Source organism: Scylla paramamosain, chromosome 46 (assembly GCF_035594125.1).
Source record: "Scylla paramamosain isolate STU-SP2022 chromosome 46, ASM3559412v1, whole genome shotgun sequence".
Lineage (NCBI taxonomy): Eukaryota > Metazoa > Arthropoda > Malacostraca > Decapoda > Portunidae > Scylla > Scylla paramamosain.
Genome location: NC_087196.1, coordinates 9228358 through 9250857, shown reverse-complemented (window position 1 = coordinate 9250857; position 22500 = coordinate 9228358). Strand labels below are relative to the sequence as shown.

The 22500-nt window shown below is 38.2% G+C and overlaps 3 protein-coding genes across 17 annotated transcripts in view; 1 reads left to right on the top strand and 2 right to left on the bottom strand.

Moving 5' to 3' along the window:
* Nucleotides 1–8889, top strand: part of LOC135094551 (uncharacterized) — a 76522-nt gene extending 67633 nt beyond the window's left edge. For 3 of the 11 annotated variants that reach the window (XM_063994730.1, XM_063994729.1, XM_063994728.1), the window contains 2 exons: nt 8311–8441; nt 8573–8889. The gene's annotated coding sequence lies outside the window, so the exon portion shown is untranslated. Of the gene's footprint in view, nt 1–8310; nt 8442–8569 lie in introns of all 11 variants that reach the window. The other 8 variants (XM_063994739.1, XM_063994740.1, XM_063994736.1 and 5 more) reach the window with 8 other exon arrangements.
* LOC135094552 (neurocalcin homolog) overlaps nt 307–22500 on the bottom strand; it is a 133628-nt gene continuing 111434 nt past the window's right edge. For all 3 annotated transcript variants that reach the window (XM_063994742.1, XM_063994741.1, XM_063994743.1), the window contains exons 3-7: nt 12800–12862; nt 12337–12482; nt 11371–11489; nt 9086–9274; nt 307–7589 (exon numbers count right to left, since the gene is read on the bottom strand). In XM_063994742.1, coding sequence (XP_063850812.1) covers nt 7392–7589; nt 9086–9274; nt 11371–11489; nt 12337–12406 — 576 coding nt within the window. In that variant the 5' untranslated portion in view covers nt 12407–12482; nt 12800–12862 and the 3' untranslated portion in view covers nt 307–7391. The remainder of the gene's footprint in view (nt 7590–9085; nt 9275–11370; nt 11490–12336; nt 12483–12799; nt 12863–22500) is intronic.
* Nucleotides 14167–22500, bottom strand: part of LOC135094553 (neuronal calcium sensor 2-like) — a 90036-nt gene continuing 81702 nt past the window's right edge. For all 3 annotated transcript variants that reach the window (XM_063994747.1, XM_063994746.1, XM_063994745.1), the window contains one exon: nt 14167–22500. This exon is cut by the window's right edge and continues 936 nt beyond it. The gene's annotated coding sequence lies outside the window, so the exon portion shown is untranslated.

The following is a 22500-nucleotide window of genomic DNA, read 5'->3' as shown; positions in this document are numbered from 1 at the left end:
ACTGAGGGCACAGCATCAGGTTATTTTTTTTCCTTATAATCAATGGCCTTTTCTAATTTTCATGTTCTTTACTTGTTCTTTTGCTGTTATATTATTGTTCTTACCTTATTTTCCTTTTTGTTCTCATGGAGTGGAAATTTTGGCTTGTTTCATCAAGGCACACTAAGTTTTCAATGTTTTCCTTTTTTTCCTTGCATTCTTCCTGTTTTTATTTTTCTACATTCTTCCATTTTTTTTTTTTTTTATTTCCTAAGCTAGTTGTTGCTCTGCCATGCTGGGATACAAGACAAATAAAACAGTGTTATATTTCTTGTTGCTGTATTCTTTATTTCATGAATCGTCGCACAGGAAAACACAACAAGAAGGAATTGGACAACACATCAACTTTGGTTTTGAATGTAGAGACTTACTGTTTGTTTTCTTCATTCTGTTTCCAAAAAAAGCAAGACTGTTTTTGTGCTTCAGTTTCTTTTTCTAATATATTTTTTGACCCAGCAGAGGAAGGGGGGAAGGGAGGGGTGGGGAGGGGCGGCTTATCCCACGCCCTTCCCCCCCCCACACTAACTCAGGCTAAAGTTGCTTGCTGGGGTGAGTAAGGGAAAAAAGTAGAGGAGAAGTTAAGTGTCAATTGAAACCGTCTTGTCAGTCAGTTTTGTTTGTTTGTTTGTTGGTTTGTATGCCTGCTTGTCATTTTGATGTTTGTCTGTCTGTCTGTTTGTCATTTTGTTGGTTTGCCTCTCTGTCTGTCTGTCTGTCTATCTGTCTGTCTGTCTGTCTGTCTGTCTGTCTGGTACAAAGTAACACTAACATGTATTTATTTATTTTTTTAAGGAAATATTAAAGAAATAGTTTTTAATTTTGTGTAAATTTGTTAATGGAATATTTGGCAATTTAGTTTCTTTTATTTATTTATGTATGTATTTATTTTTGGCACCCTTGTACTGAACAGAGAGGTCATAGAAAATGGGAAGAGGTCAGGTCAGGCCAGGTCGTGTCATGTCAGGTCATGTCGTGCTGATGTGATAGATGCCATGACTCAGTAATTACAGGTTACAGAATTACAGTGATTATTATAAGAATTACGGTCACTCTCTCTTGTCTCACCAAACTGTGCATTTCCAATTAAGTCATTCTGTTTTATCATTATTATTGTTATTATTATTATTATTATTATTATTATTATTATTATTATTATTATTAATATTATGGAATGGTTTGGGTTGTAACAATTAGTGTTAAGTTTGTTAGTTTAGGTTAGGTTAGGTTAGACTTAAAAATATTAACAGCAACAATAATAATGATAGTAAAAACGTATGTACAACAATATATATATTTACCGAAAGTTGGTTAGACTGAGGAAAAGTTGAACAATGTAAAAAAAAGTTGATAAATAATAACAACAATTTGCAACAACTGTATGCTAGGTTAATTTAGCATCTGTTCAGTGAGAAGACTAAATTATTTTAATCAGGCTAGAAAAAATGTTAATAAATAATAATAACAATTTACAGCAATGATATGATTGGTCAATTGAGCTTCTTGTTAGGCTAGGTGAGATTACACCATGCAAGACCAAGAAAAACAAACTCCAATAGAAGTACGTAACAAAAACACAAAGATATAAACCCGACCAAATCAGAAAACACACAATGGTCTTTGAGAGAGATGCTGTAATCTATAAATTCACCCAAAATGAGAAGAAACAGATAGCAGAGAGAGAGAGAGAGAGAGAGAGAGAGAGAGAGACTAATCAAAACGTCAGAACAGTTGGTGGCAAAAAAACGTCACGAGTCTGTTTGTTTCGTGCTTGTCTAGACCAACAGAAGCGTAAGAGGGAGAGATACAGACATACGAATTAAGAACAGACAGAGAACACTAATCAGAATGTACCGTAGTAAATGTCAGAGCAGTAGTCGGCAAAAATAAGTCGAGTATCTTAATTAAGGCTTGTTTTTTCATTCATTCCAAGCCTCCAAAGATAAACAGGTGAAGAAGTAACCAGGAAAGAGCGAAAGAACGAACGCCAATCAGAATGTACTGTAGTAAATGTTTAAACAGCCAGCAAAAACAAGTCGAGTGTATTAATAAAGGCTTGTTTTCATTTTTCATTCTCCAAGCCTGCGAAGACAAACAGGTGTAGTAGTAACAGAGGCACTGCACAGCCACACGCCCGCCCCGGTAGGCAGGCGTTTCAAAGGGAGATATATTGGCGTATGTATTGTATATATATAAAAAGTCACTTGTGCAAACCTTTCAAATATTAATGTAGTAGTAGGAGTAGTACAGGGAGGTAAAATTTGTTGATATTAGCAGCAATGATCACAATACTGTATGTAGGTTAGCTTAGAAAATTTCCTGAACCCCCAAGTGAAAAACTAAAACAGCAGTAATAGTATAAATATTTTGTTCGTTTTTTTTGTTTTTTGTTTTTTTCTTTCTTCTCTTTCCTTCTGTGTTTGTAATTAAGCTGTTTCATTATATCATCACTATTTTTATTCATTACCACTGTCAAGACTAAAGAAATGGCGACAAATTAATTATATAGGGGAAGTTTTCTGTTTGTCATCATCATCATCACTATCATCATCATCACTACTCACTATCATCATCATCATCATCATCATCATCATCATCATCATCATCATCATCATCATCAAAAGACTGAAAGAAAATGATCTATTCAAGTCTTCTCATTTTCATCATCGTTTCCATCACTGTTACTGTCACCATCACCACTACCATTATCTTCATTACCATCATCATTACTGTCATCACCTTCACCATTACCATCACCGTCATCATCAGGACATCATACAAAAGATAAGGAAGGATTTTATTCATGTTTCAAAAGATGTATTTATAAACGAAAAAAAAGGAAAGGAAAAATTTTGATTGGTTTCTTTAAAAAGTCAACATAACTTTTTATTTTGGGGGGCATAAGTAATTATTATTATTATTATTATTATTATTATTATTATTATTATTATTATTATTATTATTATTATTATGCAAAGAAACAGAAACAAGAAATAGCAGATTTTTTTATTATTTTTTTTCATCATCAAAGATTTTTTTTCATTTTTGTTTTTCCAACTTTTTAACATCATTGTATAAACATGTATATTATTAATGTATAGATAATAATGAAGGAAGGAATACTTTTTTCACTTATCTCCATTTAATAATGATAATAATAGTTCATGGATTAAAAAAGGAAGTGCTCAGAATGCAACAGAATCATTTCTTGAACAGCACCATTAAGAAAAACTATCAAATAAAAAAAGAAATAAGGAAAGCTACAAAATTTTACCCAAAGATATAAAGAAAACTGAAAATGACAAAGGAATCAAGAAAAGGTACAAGGAAAGATAATTTGTGAAAACCTATGAACTTAAAAAAAAATATAAGAAAAAAATACAGAAAACTTACAAAAAAAATGACAAATAAACAAAAAAATCAAGAAAACACAATTTTGAATATATGAAAACTTAAGACAAAATCAAGAAAATAAAATAAGAAAAACTAACTTTATAAACACTTTCATTAACAACATTTCAAGATACAACCCCCACATGACAAAAGAGATAATAATAATTAGAGTAAAAAAAAAAAAAAAGCCAATTAAACCAAGTAAACCTAAACAACATCGTACCGTCATCAACAACAGAGTGACGATGACGGCGATGACTTTGTGCACACGAGAACAACTGAGGACAAAGAAAACGGGAAATGGCTCCACAGAAAACAAGAAGCAAACATAAGCACTGGAGGAGGAGGAGGAGGAGGGAAGATATTAAGACGTAGATTTAAGTAGGAAGACGAGGAGAGAAGAATTGAAAGACCAAATAAGGAAGGAGAATAGAAGGTAGAGGAGGAGGAGGAGGAGGAGTAAGGAAGATTTAGAGGAAATGAGAGAGAGGAGGAGGAGGAAAAGGTAACAATCAAGATAACCTAAGGAAGACAAGGAGGAGGAGGAGGAGGAGGATTGACCAAAGAACCACAAGAAATTAGAAGATCTGGAAGACAAAAGGAGGAATAAAAAAAAGGATTAGAGGAGGAAGAGGAGGAGTAACTGGAAAGAAAGAAATGAAAGGAAAACAAAAATACCTGAGGAAAAAAGTTCATGTATAGTGAATTATGAAGAAAAAATAAAAAAAGTATATAAAAAAAAAGGAGGAGGAGGAGAGGAAAGGGCAGAGGATAACAGGGAAAGGGAAAACAAGAACAATAGCACAAAATAGAAGCAGAAAAGAAGAGAAGAAGGATGAGGAGAAGGAAGAGAAGAGGAGAGTAAAAGAAAAGGACTTGTGAAGATTAAGAGAGAAAAGAAACCAAGTAAATAAAGAGAAGATAAAGAGAGGAAGGAAGGAAGGAAAGTAAAGGAAGTAAATAATGAGATGATGATGAGAGGAAGAAAAAGAAAGGAAGGTATGAAAAAAAATAGAAAAGAAAAGAGAGTAAAAAATTTCACCACAACAGGGAAGAAAAAGACAAAAGGGAAAAAAAGAGAAACACTAGAACAATAAATGGAATAAAACAGAATAAAACTGATACAAAAAACACAGCACACAATGGGAAAAATAAGAAGAAAAAAAAAAAAAAACAAGGCGTGAAGCGAGACATGAGGCGTTTGAGGGAAGGAGGGAAGGGAAATAAACACAAGGAAAAACAATGGATAAAAACACACCTTAACTTTATATATAACCACTCCAACAAGCACAAGATATTTTGTTTTCATGCCAGCAGGTCCCATAACCCAAGAAATGCTTACTGCACCACCAAACCAAATCTTTTCTTGCTTTCTAACGAGTCGACCTAAGTTTTTTTGTTGTTTTTTTTCGCAGTCTCGTCTTTGAACCAACTTTTTGAACTTTCCCCCTCCAAAAGATGAAAAGATAAAAGTCTCTGTATTAATCAAAAAACAATGTTAGGTTTTTAATGAGACTGGATAAAAAAAATTGTTCTATCAAGACTTTAGATATAAAAAGGGGTAAAAAAAAAGATCTTTGACATAATAAAAAAAATTGACGTTTTTATATGGAAAAACAAATACCAAAATAAAATAAAAAAAAATATCCAATGAGACTTTGTGTGGGGAAAGAACCGTCTTGTAAATAAATAAATAAATAAAATACACTAAAAAACAAAAGAAAATGGACAAATTTCTGATGAGACTTTGTGTTTGTGGAGCTTCTTAGTGTATGAATGTAGTGTATAAATTTGACAAGACAATGAATGGATAAGGCCCAGTGTTGCCCTCTAGATTACAAGCACAACAGATAAGCAAAGAGGAACGTGTTGAATCATGTTAAGCACTGTTAATGAGGTGTACTTATCTCTCTCTTCTCTTTGTCTTTATTTAGCGGCCGTGCGTGTGTCTGTCTGTCGTTCCATGTGTGTGTGTGTGTGTGTGTTTTTTGCTGCGTGTATTGGTTTGGTTATTATTATGCGTTAGCTAAAGTTGGTTTTTGCGTTCATTATGATTATTGTTCATCAGCAAAATAGTGTTGATTTTTTTATTTGTTATATATTTGAGGCGTCTTTGGTGGACAAGGGACGTAAGGGACAAATGTGTGTCTTTTTTTTTTTTAGTTACTTGGGTTATACTTTAGACAATGTGGAACTGTTACTTGTGGCTTTTTTTTTTAATGCTAGCTCATATTGTGACATTGTTCTTAAATCCTTGTTCTTCCTGGGATGTGTAACTTTTCTTTCCCAGTGCTAACAAGGCAACAGAAACTCTCTAACTCCTTGTTCCTCCTGGGCTGTGAACCTTATCTTTCCCAGGCCAAATTAGACAATAGTAATTCTCTTTCTCCTTTGTTTTTCCTGGGAATTGTAACTTTTTTTTCTCAATAATATAAACTAATAGTAACTCTTTCATTCTTCTTCCTGGGAAATAAACTATTACATTTTTTTTTTGCCAGTACAAAGAAGACACTGGTACCTCTCACATTTTTTTTTGCTAGTACAAACAAGACACTGGCACCTCTCTTATTCTTTGTTCTTCCTGGGATCTGTAGCTTCCTTTTCTCAATGGATACAAAACAACAGTAACTTTATTTTCCTCAGACTTCTCTTAGCAATAATAACCAATCTTCTTTGGACTTCTCTTGGCAGTAATAACCCATGTTGATCCTTGTTCTTCCTGAGATGTGTAAATTTCTTTCCCCAGTACAAAACTAGACTGTCCTTGTTGTTGTTTCACCTGGGATATGAACCTTTCCTTCCCATTACAAGCCAAAGACACACATTTCCTTTGTTCTTCCTGGGATGTGAACCTTTCTTTCCTGCGGCAGTCTGTCCCTTGCGCCCCGCTGCCACCATTGCCGCCGCCGCTGCAGCTGTGTGGTGTCTAAGTAACGCGCTACGTCAGCTCCTGGCTCTAGTATACAGTAGTTAATACACCTTTAGTCATTATGCAACATTAGCTCATTACCAGTACTTACGCAAGTCGTCTAATATTAAAAGTTACAAAATATTTATAATCCGTTAGAGTTTATTATTATTATTATTATTATTATAGCAGCTCCCCCTGTTTGTGGCCGGGAGTGTTTGAATCGAGGGAGTTATGGGAAAGAGATATACCAAACACCTGCTTGTATAAACATGCAATAGGAATAATAAATGGAAAATAAAAAAGAGATGGAATACATATACAATAAATGGTATGTTGATGACAGACTCAGGACACAACGGAGGAAGGAAAGCCAACCACCGCGGGGCCGAGCACAGCCTGGGGGGATGGGGGCGGTGACCCTGGCAACCCCCTGGTGACCCCCATAGTGGCACAGGGAGCATGACAGGGGCACCGCCAACCCAGCACCCACCACCAGGAGCTGTGCTGACCCGCGGCAAGCACCAGACAAGAAACGTTTGTGCTAGCGGCGTGTGTGGGACCCCGGGCGCGTCTGTTTGTCCGTTAGTCCGCTGACCCGCCCAGCCGGCAGTCCCGCCCTGGAGGAGTCCGGCCACACACCCCAGCGAGGCTCCACAACAGCTGGACAAGACATTGAATGGATAAAAAAAAGGTTCAGACATCTTCTTCAAATGTCCCCAGTACCTCTACGCTAGAAAACCTTGGGTGACGTCTCCTCGGCTCCCCTCCCCAGCAGACCAACACACGGGTCACTCAGGGGACCAGAACCCTTAGAACGGACCACGGGGGACCACAGGGGGACCACGCAGGACACCACGCAGGACCCCAGACGTGTGGAAGGCAGAGGAGTCATACAAATGGAGAATCTGGGTCAGGAAGGAGGAATGCTTGGGCGGGCGAGGACGAGAGAGGCGAGAGAGAGAGGACACGGGACGAAATGGCCGCCCGTCTCTCTCTCCAGTTACTGTGGGGGGGTGTGGGGTCAGGGTGAGGGAGGTCAGTCGGAGGGAGGTCACTGTGAGGACTGAGGGTCACACTGCAGCAGACGCACGATGGAGGGGTCACTCTTGGCGCCCTCAATGAATTCCTCCAGACTCAACTTGCCGTCCTTGTTCTTGTCCATCTGCCGGAAGATTTTGTCCGTGCGCTTCTCTGGAGTGCTCTCGTCCTCAGGCATCTTCATCACCGACCCAACCATCTTGTAAATCGCCTGCCGGGACACAGAAGGGTTAATCTGGGGTGTCTGAAGTGTTTGTGGGAGTGCCTGACATGTCTGGATGAGTATTTATGATGTTTTGAGGTGTTTGGGTGTTTTTTGAGGTGTTTTTGAGAAGTCTGTGTAGGTTGGAAGGTTTTCATGTCAGGAAAGAGAATTTGTGGGCATTTTTGAGGTATTTGCATTAGTTCGGGTTCTTAATTGAGATGTTTTGGTTTGTTTGGGAGGTTTTTGAGATGGGGAAGGCTGTGCGAGGTTAGTCTGGGATGAAAGACGGCTTTCAAAAGCTGGATAGATAGTTTGGGTTAGTTTGGGGAGGCCTTTGAGATGGTAAAAGGCTAGTTGGTGTTGTTTTGGGAGGTTTAAGATATGGAAAAAGTTGTTCAAGGCAGTTTTAAAACTGACGAAAAAAGTTTGTGTAGTTTTTTTGAGTTTTGTGTGCATTGTTGTATAAGAAGACTGCATCAATCATTAGAGGACTACATCTTTCATTATTTCATACAGTTTTCACATAAATTAAACTCAGTCTTGCTATAATTCAGTGACTGAAAGAGAAAACATCATAATACAATGCAGTTCTTGTCAAAATTTAAATAAGAATTGAGTGAGTGTATATTTTTATCAGTTTAACTAAGGCACATTATGATCTTGTGTCTCTCCCCATTCCTATCACAAAACACAGTGAAATCACTAACTATATATTTTTTGTCAACAGCAGCAGCAGAAGGACAAGCAGTACACAAGTAAGAACACAAGGGTTGGAGCAGGAAGCCATCAGACCTACACGTGGCAGTCCCTGTATGAAACACACCTGCCTATTTTTCCACCTGACCACCTCATCCATACGTCTAATCTTTAAAGCTCCCTCATGACTCTGCATTAACCTGATTATATTCATTGACTCCTAATATACATAATAATATTTTGTCTCCATTTCCTATCATAAATATATCATTAACTATATTTTTTGTCAGCAGGAGGGGCTGAAGGACAAGACAATGCTACACAAGTCTTGACATGTTCCCAATGTGCCGATAAGGTGGTCAAGGATTGGCAGCAGGAAAGTGCCTGTGTGTTTGTTTGACTCCCTTGTGTCCTTTGCCTCTGTCACTATTAATGGCGTCTATCTGTCACTTATCCTTACAAAGTCTTACATCTCTCTCGTTTTGAATTCAGAGATCTTTGTCATCTAGTTTACATGCTCTCTCTCTCTCTCTCTCTCTCTCTCTCTCTCTCTCTCTCTCTCTCTCTCTCTCTCTCTCTCTCTCTCTCTCTCTCTCTCTCTCTCTCTCTCTCTCTCTCTCTCCACACCACACCCCTAACCTGTCCTGCAACCTAACATTACAATCTTCCCATAACACCTAACTTAACCCCACTGCACCGCACTGCACCACACCTTAACCGAACCTGCCATCCCATCCTGTCCTGCAACCTACCGTGACAACCTTCCCATAACCCTAACCTGGCGTCACCTCCATCCGCCAACCTACCGTGACAATTTCCAGCATCTCCTGCCTGCTGATGTATCCATTACCGTCGAGGTCGTACATGGAGAAGGCCCACCTCAACTTCTGCTCCAGTTTGCCTCTTGAAGTGACGGACAGGGCGCACAGGAACTCCCGGAAGTCGATCGTTCCGTCTCCGTTTGCGTCAAAGGTCCGGAACACGTGCTCGGCAAACTGCTTGGGAGGGCAAGTGATGACTGGTTGTACGTGGCAGAGTCAAACCTCGTCCGGATCCCCCAAGTCTGGGTTAGTACGGCCCTTGAGAGTGAGCTGGCTGGCTGGCTGGTTTGTGTTAAGTGTTTCCCAGCGTCTGTTATTCTCTGTACTTCTAGTTTTGGGTTCATTTTGACTTGTGGGTGGGTTTTTTATTTTTTGGGGTTGCTGGATTCTCTTTGGGGTTTTTGTGGGTGTTTTGGCTAATTTTTGGTTTGATTTTACTTGTGGGTGTTTTTTATTTTTTATTTATTTTTTAGGGTTGCTGGGGTTTTTTGATGGTGGTTTTCAATGGTGCCTTTTTAAGTTTCTTGTTGATTCTACAGTGCTATTTTTTATTTTGGCTCTTGCGGAGTTATTTATTTATCAATTTATTTATTTTTTTTTTTTTTGTGGGGGATTTTCAAAGGTGTGATTGGGTTTTTTAATTTTTTTTTCTCAAGGTTGTTGGTTTTTATGGATTTTTTTTTTTCTGTGATTTTTGATAGACTTGACAGGCTGCAGTGGAAGTTATTGAGGTTTTCAGGAGTACTTCTGTAGTTCAAGTGATAGTTTGACTGACTGCAGCAAAAATTCTTAGGGTTTTCAGGATTCTTGTGTGTGTTATTGAGGTTTTCAGGGTTCTAAAGGAGGTTATTATGGTTCTAGTGATAATCTGACTAGTTGCAGTGAAAGTTCTTAGGGTTTCCAGGATTCTTATAAAGGGTTATCGGGCTTTTCAGGGGTGCTTTATGAAAGATTATCTTCGGTTCACTACAGCAACTACTACCTTCACCACACACACCCTCCCCAGCAACACCAGCCCTGTTAGTCAGTCAGCAGAACAATACTACTACAGCTTGGAACTAGACTAGAGTCTGTGATGCTGTGCTAAGCTGTGACGCTGTTAAGTCCGGCAGCACATGAGGGGTTAGAGGGACGGAGGTTTGACCCGAGGTGGCGTCCTGCAGCCCATGTAGGGTCAGACGCGCGCACACGCATACACTCAGACTCACGCACACGCACGCACTCACAGCAAGGGAAAGGAGAGAAGCTAGGAAGATTATGCTATTGTTATTCTGTTTGTGTTTGTTAATAGAGATTAGTTAGCTATAATGAAGACTTTTATTTGATTTTGACTATGTTTGATGGTGTGTACTTTTAAATTTTGACTTGAAGGGATCAAAATGGTACTAGAAATCATTGAAGGGATCAAAATGATACTAGAAATCATTATTAACCTATGCAAACTTGTTAATATGCAGTTAATATGCAGTGTTAGTGGCTATACTGAAAGACACACAACTATTTTTCAAGTCATGTAACTCTGACACTTTGGCTAACCATAAAATAAAAGGTTTGTACTTTGAAACTTTTATCTAAAAAAAACACACAACTTGTATAAACTGAACTGATATAATAAATATGTGAATATAACAAAGAAATCTACTTTTTCTTTACTTTTTTAAATATCTTGTACCACTTCCTGCCCCCCTCACACGACGTCACCACACTGGAGCGGCAAGATTTGTGTCAAGGCAAAGCGTTTGTGTGCTGCCAAGCTTGTGAGGCTGGAGAAAATTATCACGCCACCAAAACACAGTTGGTGGTGCCGCCTTGGTGACTCCGTGTGAAGGGCGCCTCAGTGTGAAGGTTAATGTAATGAGAACTAAACTTTACTGAGAGTGTAATTAAGAAAAACTGAAGTATGGAAGCGAATCACTCAAGCACACACACACATACACACTTACGCTGGTCTCAAAAGAAATAAAACAAGTAAAAAAAAAAGAACAAATACTTCTTGTATCTCACCAAAACACTCACACGCACAGACACACATATTTTTTTCTCTAGTAAGCCAATCTTGAAAGAAAAGTAAATAATAAATAAATAAATAAATAAAGCAATCTTGCAACACACACACACACACACACATACACACACATTCAATTTACTTGCCCTAAGCTGATCTTGAAAGCAATAATAATAAAAAAAATAATAAAAACATCAATAAAGAAGCACTCCTTACAACACACACACACACACACACACACACACACACACTCCCCCATACGTACCTTTGATGCATCGCCGTAAGGGAAGAAGTTTCCGTATATCTTCTTGAACTCCTCCACAGAGAGGTGACCCGTGGGACAGTCCTTCAAGAACCCTTTGTACCACTCCTGGATCTCGGAGTCTGGAACCACAACACCGTCTGAATACACGTACCAAGGCATCTCCGAAAAGGGTGGCAGCCAAGACGAGGCACACAATGCATTCACACTCATCCACACACACACTTCACATTCACACTCATTCACACACACTCTCACTCCTTGGCCCTCATAGTGAAGAGAAAGTACTCCTGCCTCACTTTATGGGGATCAGGAAATGAAAAGAAAGGAGCTGGGGAAGGGATGAAAGAATAGAGGAGAGAGAACGGGAGAGAAATACAACACTGGGGAAGAGAAAGTACCTGCCCTCACTTTACGGAGGTCAGGAAATGAAAAGAAAGGAACTGGTAAAGAAATGAAAGAATAGAGGAGAGAAAACAGGAGAGAAACAAACACACACACACAATGAAGATGTTCCCAAGCTTAAGCAGTATGATGTATCAAAAGAAACTAGAAAATTGACACTGGAACAAAGAGAGAAAGAGAGAGAGAGGAGACTTAATTGCAGTATAGACTAATGAAAGGACTGGAATAGCTGGAAAAAACACTTCTGTGACGTGGGATGCAAGGGATGCATGGGGACAGGGAAATAAGCTGCAAAAGGAAACTCGTAGAAGAAGTGAACAATTTTCTGATACTAGAGGTCATGGAGAGAAGATGAAAAAGAAAACTTATAGAGATATCAAAAAGAAGAGTTCCTCAAGGTAGTGGACATGTGGAACTGTTCAGACAAGGGTGTGGTGCAGGTAGGAACTGTTATCACATCTTCGAGGCCAAGATGGATGACAGTAGATAGAGGCAGGGCAGTACCAGCAAGGCTCCTTTCCCTCATGTCACTAGGTAAATGCGCACACACACTCGTACACACACCTGTGAACTCAGTGTTGGAGCGCAGGTCTTCCAACACTTCTGGCTTGAGTTTGCTGTTCTGCTTGCCCATTGTGGCGGCGGTGGCGGCGGCAGCGGCGGCGGCTACTAATCTACTGGTGCTGCTGCTGCTCTCTCCCGGCCACTGTCTAAGTGTAGCAGATTAGGTTAGGGTAGATTAGGTTAAGTTAGGACTGGGCTATTAACTGTGCTGGTGACAGGCTAGGTTAGGACAAGACTGTATGGCCGTATTACTGAAGCTATAAGTGTCTGGGGGTAATGTTAGGGTAGGACAGGGCAAAGACTATTAACTGTAATGGTGATGGAGTTAGGTTAGGTTATCTCTCCCTTCACTCACTCACTCATTCACTCATTCATCTTTCCCAGTTTTTTTCCTCTCTCTCTCTCTCTCTCTCTCTCTCTCTCTCTCTCTCTCTCTCTCTCTCTCTCTCTCTCTCTCTCTCACCTCTCCTGCTTTCACTGGGATGCAGGCACGTTCTGTCTGATCCGGTCTCTCTCTCTCTTGTTCCTGTTAGAGAGAAAGAGAGAGAGTGGGTTGGAAAAAGTAGTTTAAGTAGAACTGATGGTAAAATAATGTCTGATATAATGAAGATGAAAAGATAGATAAGGAAATGGAAGGCAATATGCAGATAAATAAATACTTGGAATATATGCAAAGGGTGATGATGATAATGTATAGTAAAAGGAATAAAGGAAGGGGGAGGAAAAGATAAACAGAGAAGGAATATAATAATGCTGATGGTGAAAGATAATAAATGAAAAGAAAGAAAGACACATGTACCGATCAAGGAAAACAGTCATATTGATAAAAGAAGAAATAGAAAAGTAAAAAGATAACCAGGAAGAATGCAATGGAAATAATTATGTTGATGATGAAAAAGAAAAGAAGAGTAAAGAGAAGAAAGATACAAAGAGGAATGTACGTATATGATGATAAAGAAAGGAACAGAAGAGGAAGGAAAAGAGAAGAACAAAACAATGAAAACAACAAAAGAGGAGGGAAAAGAGAACAAAACAATGAAAACAAAAATATATAATGATGCAAGGAAAAGAGGAAGAAAGTTAAATAGAACTGAACAAAATATAGAAAAGAAAAAAATAATGACTAAGAAAATGAAACTGAAAAAAAAAGAAAAATGAAAAAAAAAAAAGGTAATTAAACTGAAGAATAGATAGAAATAATAATAATATAGCACTGTAACAAAGGTAATACAATAAATCTACACTATTATCAATACTCTTTACAGTGAAGGTTATAATGTAATGACTCACCTCACAACACCTGGTAATGCAACACAAATTATGACTTATATATAGTTCTGTTTCTTGTGGTGTTGTGGTGATGTGTGTGATGTGTGATGTGGTTCCTAGATAAAGCACACACATACGTACACTCAAACCATATACGCGCACACACACACGTACGTATTCATTCTATCTATCTCTTTTTGTTTCTCTCACATATACAGACACATACGCATATTCCTTCTTTCTCAAATACACACACACTCTCTCTCTCTTTTTCTCTCATACATACACCAAACATACACACAAACACACAAACTCAAACAAATATGACAAACAAAACACACATTTTTCTACAACGAACATTATAAACTTTGCTGAAAAAGAGAAAATTTATACAATGAAAAAAACATGAACACATTTTGAAGTTAGATTAGATTAGTGCATAACACACACACACACACACACACACACACACACACACACACACACACACACACACACACACACAAATACATCAGCAATACACGACAATCCGTTCCCAATCTGAACAATGATGCAATATCGAAAATTTCATTTATTTTTATTACTGGAAAAAACACAAAGATCTTTATATATAAGTTTATGGTTCAACAAGGCTTGTGTAACCGAAGTACATAGGAAAGATTAGCTAGTGGTGGGTGGCGAGTGTGTGTGTGTGTGTGTGTGTGTGTGTGTGTGTGTGTGTGTGTGTGTGTGTGTGTGTGTGTGTGTGTGTGTGTGTGTGTGTGTGTGTGTGAGGGAGGTGGACACACTCAGACAGGCTGACTAGAGGCTGTTAAGTGTGTCGTTAGAGGTTAAACGACTAGCAACACACTAACGACCTAATGACGGTTGATGGGAAGTGTGATTCTTTGGCGTCAGTCTGTCACGTCACGACACATCACGTCTCGTCATCTCTGCTACGTTACATTCTCCTGTTTTGAGTCGACGTGATTTTTGAGCATCTTGGCTTTGAAATTGGTACTCATTTACACTTTTTAAAATGGTCATATAATGTTTTTTTTTTTTTTTATGGTTTTGTGACATCCTGAAACTGATGTTCATTCAGGTTTTGAAAATGTAAAAAAGGTTTCGAATTTTAACTTTTGAATGTCCCAGCTTTGAAACTGATGGTCATTTGTGTCTTAAAAATAGCCACCGTTGTTACACAGATAGAAATAGTACATACATATATACATACATACATACATACGTACATATATTAGTTTTATTGTTTTTTCCCTCTAAATTCAAACTAATCCATATTTTAAAATACTAGTTATCTTTGTTATATTTTTTTTCCTTCTTTTTCTTCCTAAGCTTAAACTTAATTGCATTTTAATATTGTTCTTGTTACACATCTTTTTTATTTTCCTTGTAAATTATTATCATTATCGTTATTAGGATACGTTGGACTGACTGACTGACTGACTGACTGACTGACTGATGAGGTGTGGGTGACTTAACAATGAATTATGAATGTGGAGGGGCAAGAAGATAGATCAAAACAGGAAAGAAAGAGGAAGGAATAGAGAAGAACTGATGATTAAGAAAGGATGGGAAGTGAAGATAATAATGACAAATAGAGTTGGAAGTAAAAGAGAAGAGAAAAACAAGGAGGAGAGAAAAGGAAAGAAAACAATTGAGAAAAGGAGAAGACAGAAGAGAAGAAAGAGAAGGCAAATGAGGAAGAGAGGAGAAAGAAGAAAATGAGATAAAGATGGAAGAGGAAAAAGAGGAGATAAGAGCATAAACAAGATGAATGAAAGGAAAAATACATAATAAAGTTAATCACACAGCCATTCACAAAACACACCACTAATTATTGAATGAAGAAATTAATTAAATAAAAAAAAACTCAAGAAATTAATAAAAAAAGTAGATCAAAAAGATGAGATGATTAAAAAAAGATTATAATGATGAGAATGAAAAGATGAAAAAACGGAATGAATAAGATGAATGATAAGAACAGAGATGATAAATGAACGAATGAAAAGAGAAAGAGAATGATTATTGTTACTGAGAAACTACCGAGAAAAGAAAAAAGTAAAATAATAATAATAACAATAATAACAAATGAACATGAATGAAACAAAACAAAATAACAAGAAAAAACAAAGATAATGACACAAACAAACACACACACACACACAAAAACAAAACAAAACAAAACAAAACAAAAACAATAATGATAACAATGTATCCAGACACTGCAACACACACACACACACACACACACACACACACACACACACACACACACACACACACACACACACACCACAGCTACAGAGACTGGGGCAGAGGGGGGGCTGTTGCTGGGGGTCCCTAAGATGGGAGGGAGAGAGGTGGGCAGGAGGGAGGGGGAGTTGGCCATCTGTAGCCTGTGGGGGGGATATGGGATGGGGGGGAAGAGTATGCTAAACTTCTCATTTAGACCCACAGCGACAGAATCTGGGGGGGGTTGCGGAGGGGGTTAAGGGGGGAGGGGGTGGTATTTTTGGGGGTTATCTTAACAAAACTATTCTAAGTCACACACAGATTTTCGCTTCCAAACTGTCTTGTGAAGTAGTAGTAGTATTATTATTATTGTTATCGGCATTAATATTATTATTATTATTATTATTAATATTATTATTATTATTAACTAAGCACTCGCCACCAGAGAGAGAGAGAGAGAGAGAGAGGGAGAGGGAGAGTCGGAGTGAGAGAGAAGAGGACACGTCATGTATCATTTGGTGAGAGTTGGGAGAGGAGAGGGAGAGGAGGGCTGGGGAGATGCTGGTGAACACTTAATATTTTGACGTCATAAACTGGGTGTGTGAGTGTCTGGCCTTTCTTGAAACACTCCTGCATCACACCACACAATGCCAACAAACCCGTGTGTGTGTGTGTGTGTGTGTGTGTGTGTGTGTGTGTGTGTGTGTGTGTGTGTAGCCTCTCTCTGCATCAACTTTTCTCACCAATAACTCTTCATCTCACAAAAACATTGGTGACCCTTTCACTGCATCTCTTCTCATCTTAATCTGTGTGTGTGTGCGTCCCGTACCCTAAACCCTCCTTATATCACACACACGCACGCACACACACATTCCATCATCTAACGAGAGCAATAAGACTGGTGGCCCCTTTAAAATGTATCTTTCCTGTCTTATGACCATATTTGACATCTTTAACTGTATTGAAACACACCCTAATTAGATTCTGTCCTCCTCCTCTTCCTGACACACCTTAATCTAGCCTCACTCTTCCCCTGGGCCTCCTCCTCCTCTTCATTTCTCCTCTTAACACACCAAAATCTGCTTTCACTCTTCCCCTGGGCCTCCTCCTTCCTCTTCTTCCTCCTCCACCTCCTTCTCCTGCTCCTTCTCCTCCTCATCCCCAGCCAGCCTTGTCCCTCCCTGCCCCAGAAGATGAAGGGTGGGGTGAGGGGGTGCGGGGCGGGTGCTAGGCAAGAATGGGTCCCTCCCCTGCTACAATATTTACAATTATTTGTGTAGATTGTCTATAGAAGAATTTGAGCCAAGCGAAGTAAAGGATAATAATGATAAAAAAATAAAGAGTAAACATGAATATAAAAAAAGGTTAAATGAAAGGAACGGATGCACAAACAAATGGACGAACGGAACTGTCATTGTTTGTTGTTGTTTGTTTTTGTTTGTTTGTTATTGTTGTGGTGGTAGTGGTAGTGATGATGGTTATTTGGACAGAGGGAGGAAATCATAGTGTGGTTTGCTTCCCTGCTACAATACAAGTCTTTTAGTAGTTATGCACAGGAAAAGAAATAAAATAGATCAATAAAAAAATTGTTCGTCTTGCTACTACAGTCTTAAATAAAACAGTAATAATTATTCATACAGGGAAAAATTATTTGTCTCTCTTCCTACTACAGTTTTTCATTAAGTAGTAATGCACAGAAGGAAAAGTGTTCACCTGTCTTCTAAGTGTCTGTAAATATAAGTAATAATGGTCATAATTACACGGTTATTTGCACTGAAAAAAAAAGTTTGCTTGTTTTCTAATGGTGTGTAAATAACGACAATTACATCGTTATTTGCACAGAAAAAATGGATCACCAGTCTCTTAATAATGATAATAATTACAATGTTATTCACACAGGGGACAAAAAACCAATTCATCTTCCTCCTACATTCTTTAAGTAATAATAATAGTGACACAGTTATTCACACAGGAAAAGAAATGGCTGGTGTTCATGCTACAGTCCTTCTTTGAGTAGTAATAATAATAACAGTTATTCACACAGGAAAAACAGTTTGTCTTCATAACAGTCTTTCTTTGAGTACTGATGACAATATCCACTATTCACACAGGGAACAAAAAAAATATATATATATAAAAAAAAGTTTGTGTTCATATTACAGTCTTTAAGTTGTAATAATAATAGTTATGTAATTATTCACACAAGGAAATAATTCTTCATAATAAGTCTTCAAGTGGTAATGAAAACAGTTATTCACACGGGTAAACAAAAGATTCGTCCAGCCACTACAGTCTTCAAGTAATCATAATGGACACTGAACAATGCGCAACACTACCGGAGACACTCGTGAAGTCAGCGCGTCGAGATTTAAGAACTATAAGGGCGACGGCTAAAGTGAAAAGTATAGACAAGAAATGCAAGCTCCGATAAATACTTCACATATGCACACACACATACACACACGCGCGCGGACAAACACACACGCGCACACACTCTACTGAAACCTGCCAAACGAAATGCTGGTATATAAAACACTTTGTCGATCTCGGAATATTTATATCTCGCTACGGAATTGAGTAACACACAGACAGACGCACAAACTAGCATAATAAAACCTCTGCTTGTTTGTTTTTTTCTTTTTCCTTCCTTTTTTTTTTTTTTGTGTGCTTTTCTGTACGGCTGCCCTGAGAAGTGGTGCTGTTTGTTGATTTGAAACATGCCAGGTAAAAAAATGTGGGTGCTTGAGTGTTTGTCTCTTGTCTTGTAGTGGTGGTGGTGGTGGTGGTGGTGATGGTGGATACATATTTAGATAGATGACTGAAATAGTAGTAGTAGTAGTAGTAGCAGCACATTAGCCACCACCAGTCACACACATCACTTTTCCCTTGGTCAATACAATGCCACACCACTTCAACACATCAAAACATCAATTCTCTTCCTACTCTAATCTTCCTAACCTTATTATTTCCCTTCTTTACACTCAAGACTCACAAACAATTTTCTTTAGACCCAAATCTCACAAACACTTCTCTAATTCTCTTCCGAACTTCATTATTTCTCTCCTTTAGACCTAAAACTCACAAGCAATTAATTTTCTTCCCCTTTAGACACAAACAAGACACTTTAATTCTCTCTCTCCCTTTTAAACTCAATACTCAAGTCACTTTATCAATTCTTGCCCTCTATTTAGACATCACACTTCATTAATTATCTCTCTCTTTATATCCAAAACTCACAAACAATTCATTAACTTCACTATTTCACTCCCTTTAGACACAAACCTAGGATACATCGCTAATTATCTGTCCTTCACTTTACCACATCTCTTCTCTTAATACCCAAAACCTCAAAAAGACTTCACTAATTCTCTTTCTCCCCCTTAGACACACAAATCTCACAGACACCACTTCTGAGGGCTGGCATACTTGGCACTCTAATAATTCAAGCTTTGGTCCAAGATAAGTCAGTCTCACACACACTAACACAATGAATAGTTGAGAGAGAGAGGCCAGAGTTCTCTAGACTGTTCCCCCTCACCATGACTGCTTCCAGAGGCCACAGGGATAATTAGGTTAGGTTCTCAAGGGTGTTTTTTCGCTGTCATGTGCTTGAGTTTTGTTGTGGTTGTGAAAATGTCCTTGAAAATGGTGGGAACTTTAATGATTCTCACCTTTGAAACTATCACTGGAATCATGAGAACCTCAATAGCTTCCACTACAGCCTGTCAAACTATCACAAAACTCAAAAAAATCCTTGAAAACCTCTACAACCTGCACTAAAACTCTTGAAGCCCCTTGTAAACCCCAATGACTTCCACTAGAACCTTTGAAACTACCACTGCAATCTTGAAATCTAAAATACACCTTGAAAACACACCCATTAGAACCCCAAAACACCTTGAAAACCTCAAAGACACCCAGTTCAATAAAAAAACACCTTGAAAGCCCCGAAAATGCCCTTGAAACCTAAAAAAACACCCTTGAAAACACCCATAAATACATTAAACTTCCCCCCACAAAAAAATAAGAACCCGCCAAACACCCTTGAAAACCCCAAAGAAACCTAACTCTCCACTGCGGCCTATTGAAGTCCCTCAGCCATGATGGGGCAACAAAACTCTCGGGAACCCAGCAAGTTAATGACGCAAGCAGTATTCATTAACTACATCCGACCCAGTGGCACTCCCTTCTTCAGTGCCTTCCAAGTGCCAAGACAAGCTGAAGACACCCTGGATCGCGAAACAACCATATCACAGAGGGGGTGACGGGGGGCAGAGGGGCTGGGGGCGGGGAGGGACAAGGGGGTTGGTAGAAGGATCAAGTTTGTAAAGATCTGAGGTGAAATGTTTTGGGTTTGTTTTTTTTTTGTGGTTTTTGTTTTGTTTTTTTGTTTTGTGGGTTTTTTCGTTTCCCTGCAGTTTTTTTTTTCGTTTTCCTGTAGTGTTTTTTGTTTTTGTTTTTGTTGTTTTCCTGTGGTGTTTTTTGTTTTTTGTATGTGTTTTTGAGTTTTTTTCTCATTATTTTCCTTGTGTTTTGTTTCCTCTGTGTGTGTGTGTGTGTGTGTGTGTGTGTTCATCTTTTTGTTCCTTCCTCCTGTTTAGCAATGGGTGATCAACATCTACACTTGTTTATGAAATCCACACCTTTCCTTCCCCTCTTCTTCTTTTCATTCCACTACTATCAAGTAAAATTTAAGTAAACTGTATTATCACCTAAACTGCATCAAGTGACAGTGAGGCAGGACACGGAGATGGTAACACTGCAACACAGAGCTACAGTGTTACTAATCCCTTGTGTCCTCACCTGGCTAAAAACACAGTATAGCATCTTTTTACCCCCACAGACACAATACCCACAATTCCCTGCCACGGGACTCGCTAAATGCTGAGGAAGGAACAAGTGGACACTGCAGGGAGCGAAAAACACCACAAACAGCGAAGGAATGGAAACAAAACAGCAGATTGAAATATTGAAGTTTGGATGAGTGACTTGAGGAAAAAGGAAGGAAGGAAGGAAGAGGAGGACAAGGAAATGTGATTCTTTGCATATTCCTAACTCTGGTCCAATTGTGACTTCTACAGCAGTGAAATGAGAGGAAAAGTGAGAGCTGTGATGAAAGGGAGAGATGTTGATAAAATTGCGACACTGTTGTATGAAAGCAGATAAAGAAACAGGAGTGAAGGATGGAATAGAGAGAGGTGAAAATGTAAACGCTGTGTTGAATGAAAGACTGTGAAAAAGAAGCAAACGAAAGGTCAGGAATAAAGACAAGACAAAAAAGAATGTGGAAAAGAGAAGAAAAAGGGACGATAAAGAAGAGACAAAAAAATAAATAACAGCGCGGAATGAAAGAGGTCAAAGAGATAGAGAAAAATAAAATGAGAAAAAATGTAAAAAAAAAAAGAGATGAGAGAGAAAGATATGAAAGAAAAAACAGAAAAACAAAACAAAAACAGGGGAGAGAGAGAGAGAGAGAGAGAGAGAGAGAGAGAGAGAGAGAGAGAGAGAGAGAGAGAGAGAGAGAGAGAGAGAGAGAGAGAGAGAGAGAGAAGAATAACAGAGAGGAGAAGGAAGGAATGTAAGTTAAAAGGGACACTTAAATAAGTAGGAATGACTGAATGGGAATGCTTAAGTTTAAAAAAATAAGTGGAATATGAAAATTTACTTAACTAGAGGCTGGAATGAAGTAGTAGTAGTAGTACTAGTAGTAGTAGTAGTAGATAATGCATATTCTGAATGATAAAGGAGTGAAACAGAGTAAGGTTATTTGTAATAGTAGTAGTAGTAGTAGTAGTAGTAGTAGTAGTAGTAGTAGTAGTAGTAGTAGTAGTAGTAGTAGTAGTAGTAGTAGTATTCACAAACAGTAATATATATTCAAAATTCTAAATCTTTCAATCTTCATGAGGTTTGAGCGATGAGACAGAGACAGAGAGAGAGAGAGAGAGAGACAGAGAGAGAGAATGGGACTCGCAAAATATCCTAACTTTGTCGTTGTATATTTTATGGAAAGGATTACTTCAAATAACTGGAAAGGATTAATAATGCTTGGGATAACTCCTTTTTGTCCTTTTTTTCACCAGCCAGCTTTATTATTTTTCGGTTGGGTTGGGTTGGGTTAAGCTGGGTTGGGTTAGGTTAGGTTTGGTTTGGTTTGGTTTGGTCTGGTTTGGCCTTTGCCTAATCTAATATAATGTAAGTTTTGGTGGAAAGAATTTAATAGTTTAGATTAGGCAAATCAACAAACTTAACCTAACTAAATCTCATCAAATCTAACCAAACCTAACCTAATATAACTTCAAATAATCATTAGATTAAGTTTGGTTTAAATTAGTGAAAACAATTTAACCCAACCTAACTGAACCTAACCTAACCTAAACCCACCCAAAGACAACTAGCTGGGCCGGTGTTCAAGTAATCGGATAACTCAGTCTTCCGTCACCTTTGTCAATCCACTGCTACTACAAAACATGAACAAACAAAAGAAATGACAAAATAACAAAACAAATGCTCAGAAATTAAAGATCAGAGAACGTTTCAAAAATTTGTGCATTTCCAAAAACTCGTAAAATAAAATAAATGAAAAAAAAGAGAAATTCAAAAGGTCTTTCATTCAAGAGTGACTTTCAACAAACAATGTTCCTGTTATTTTTTTTGTTTTTT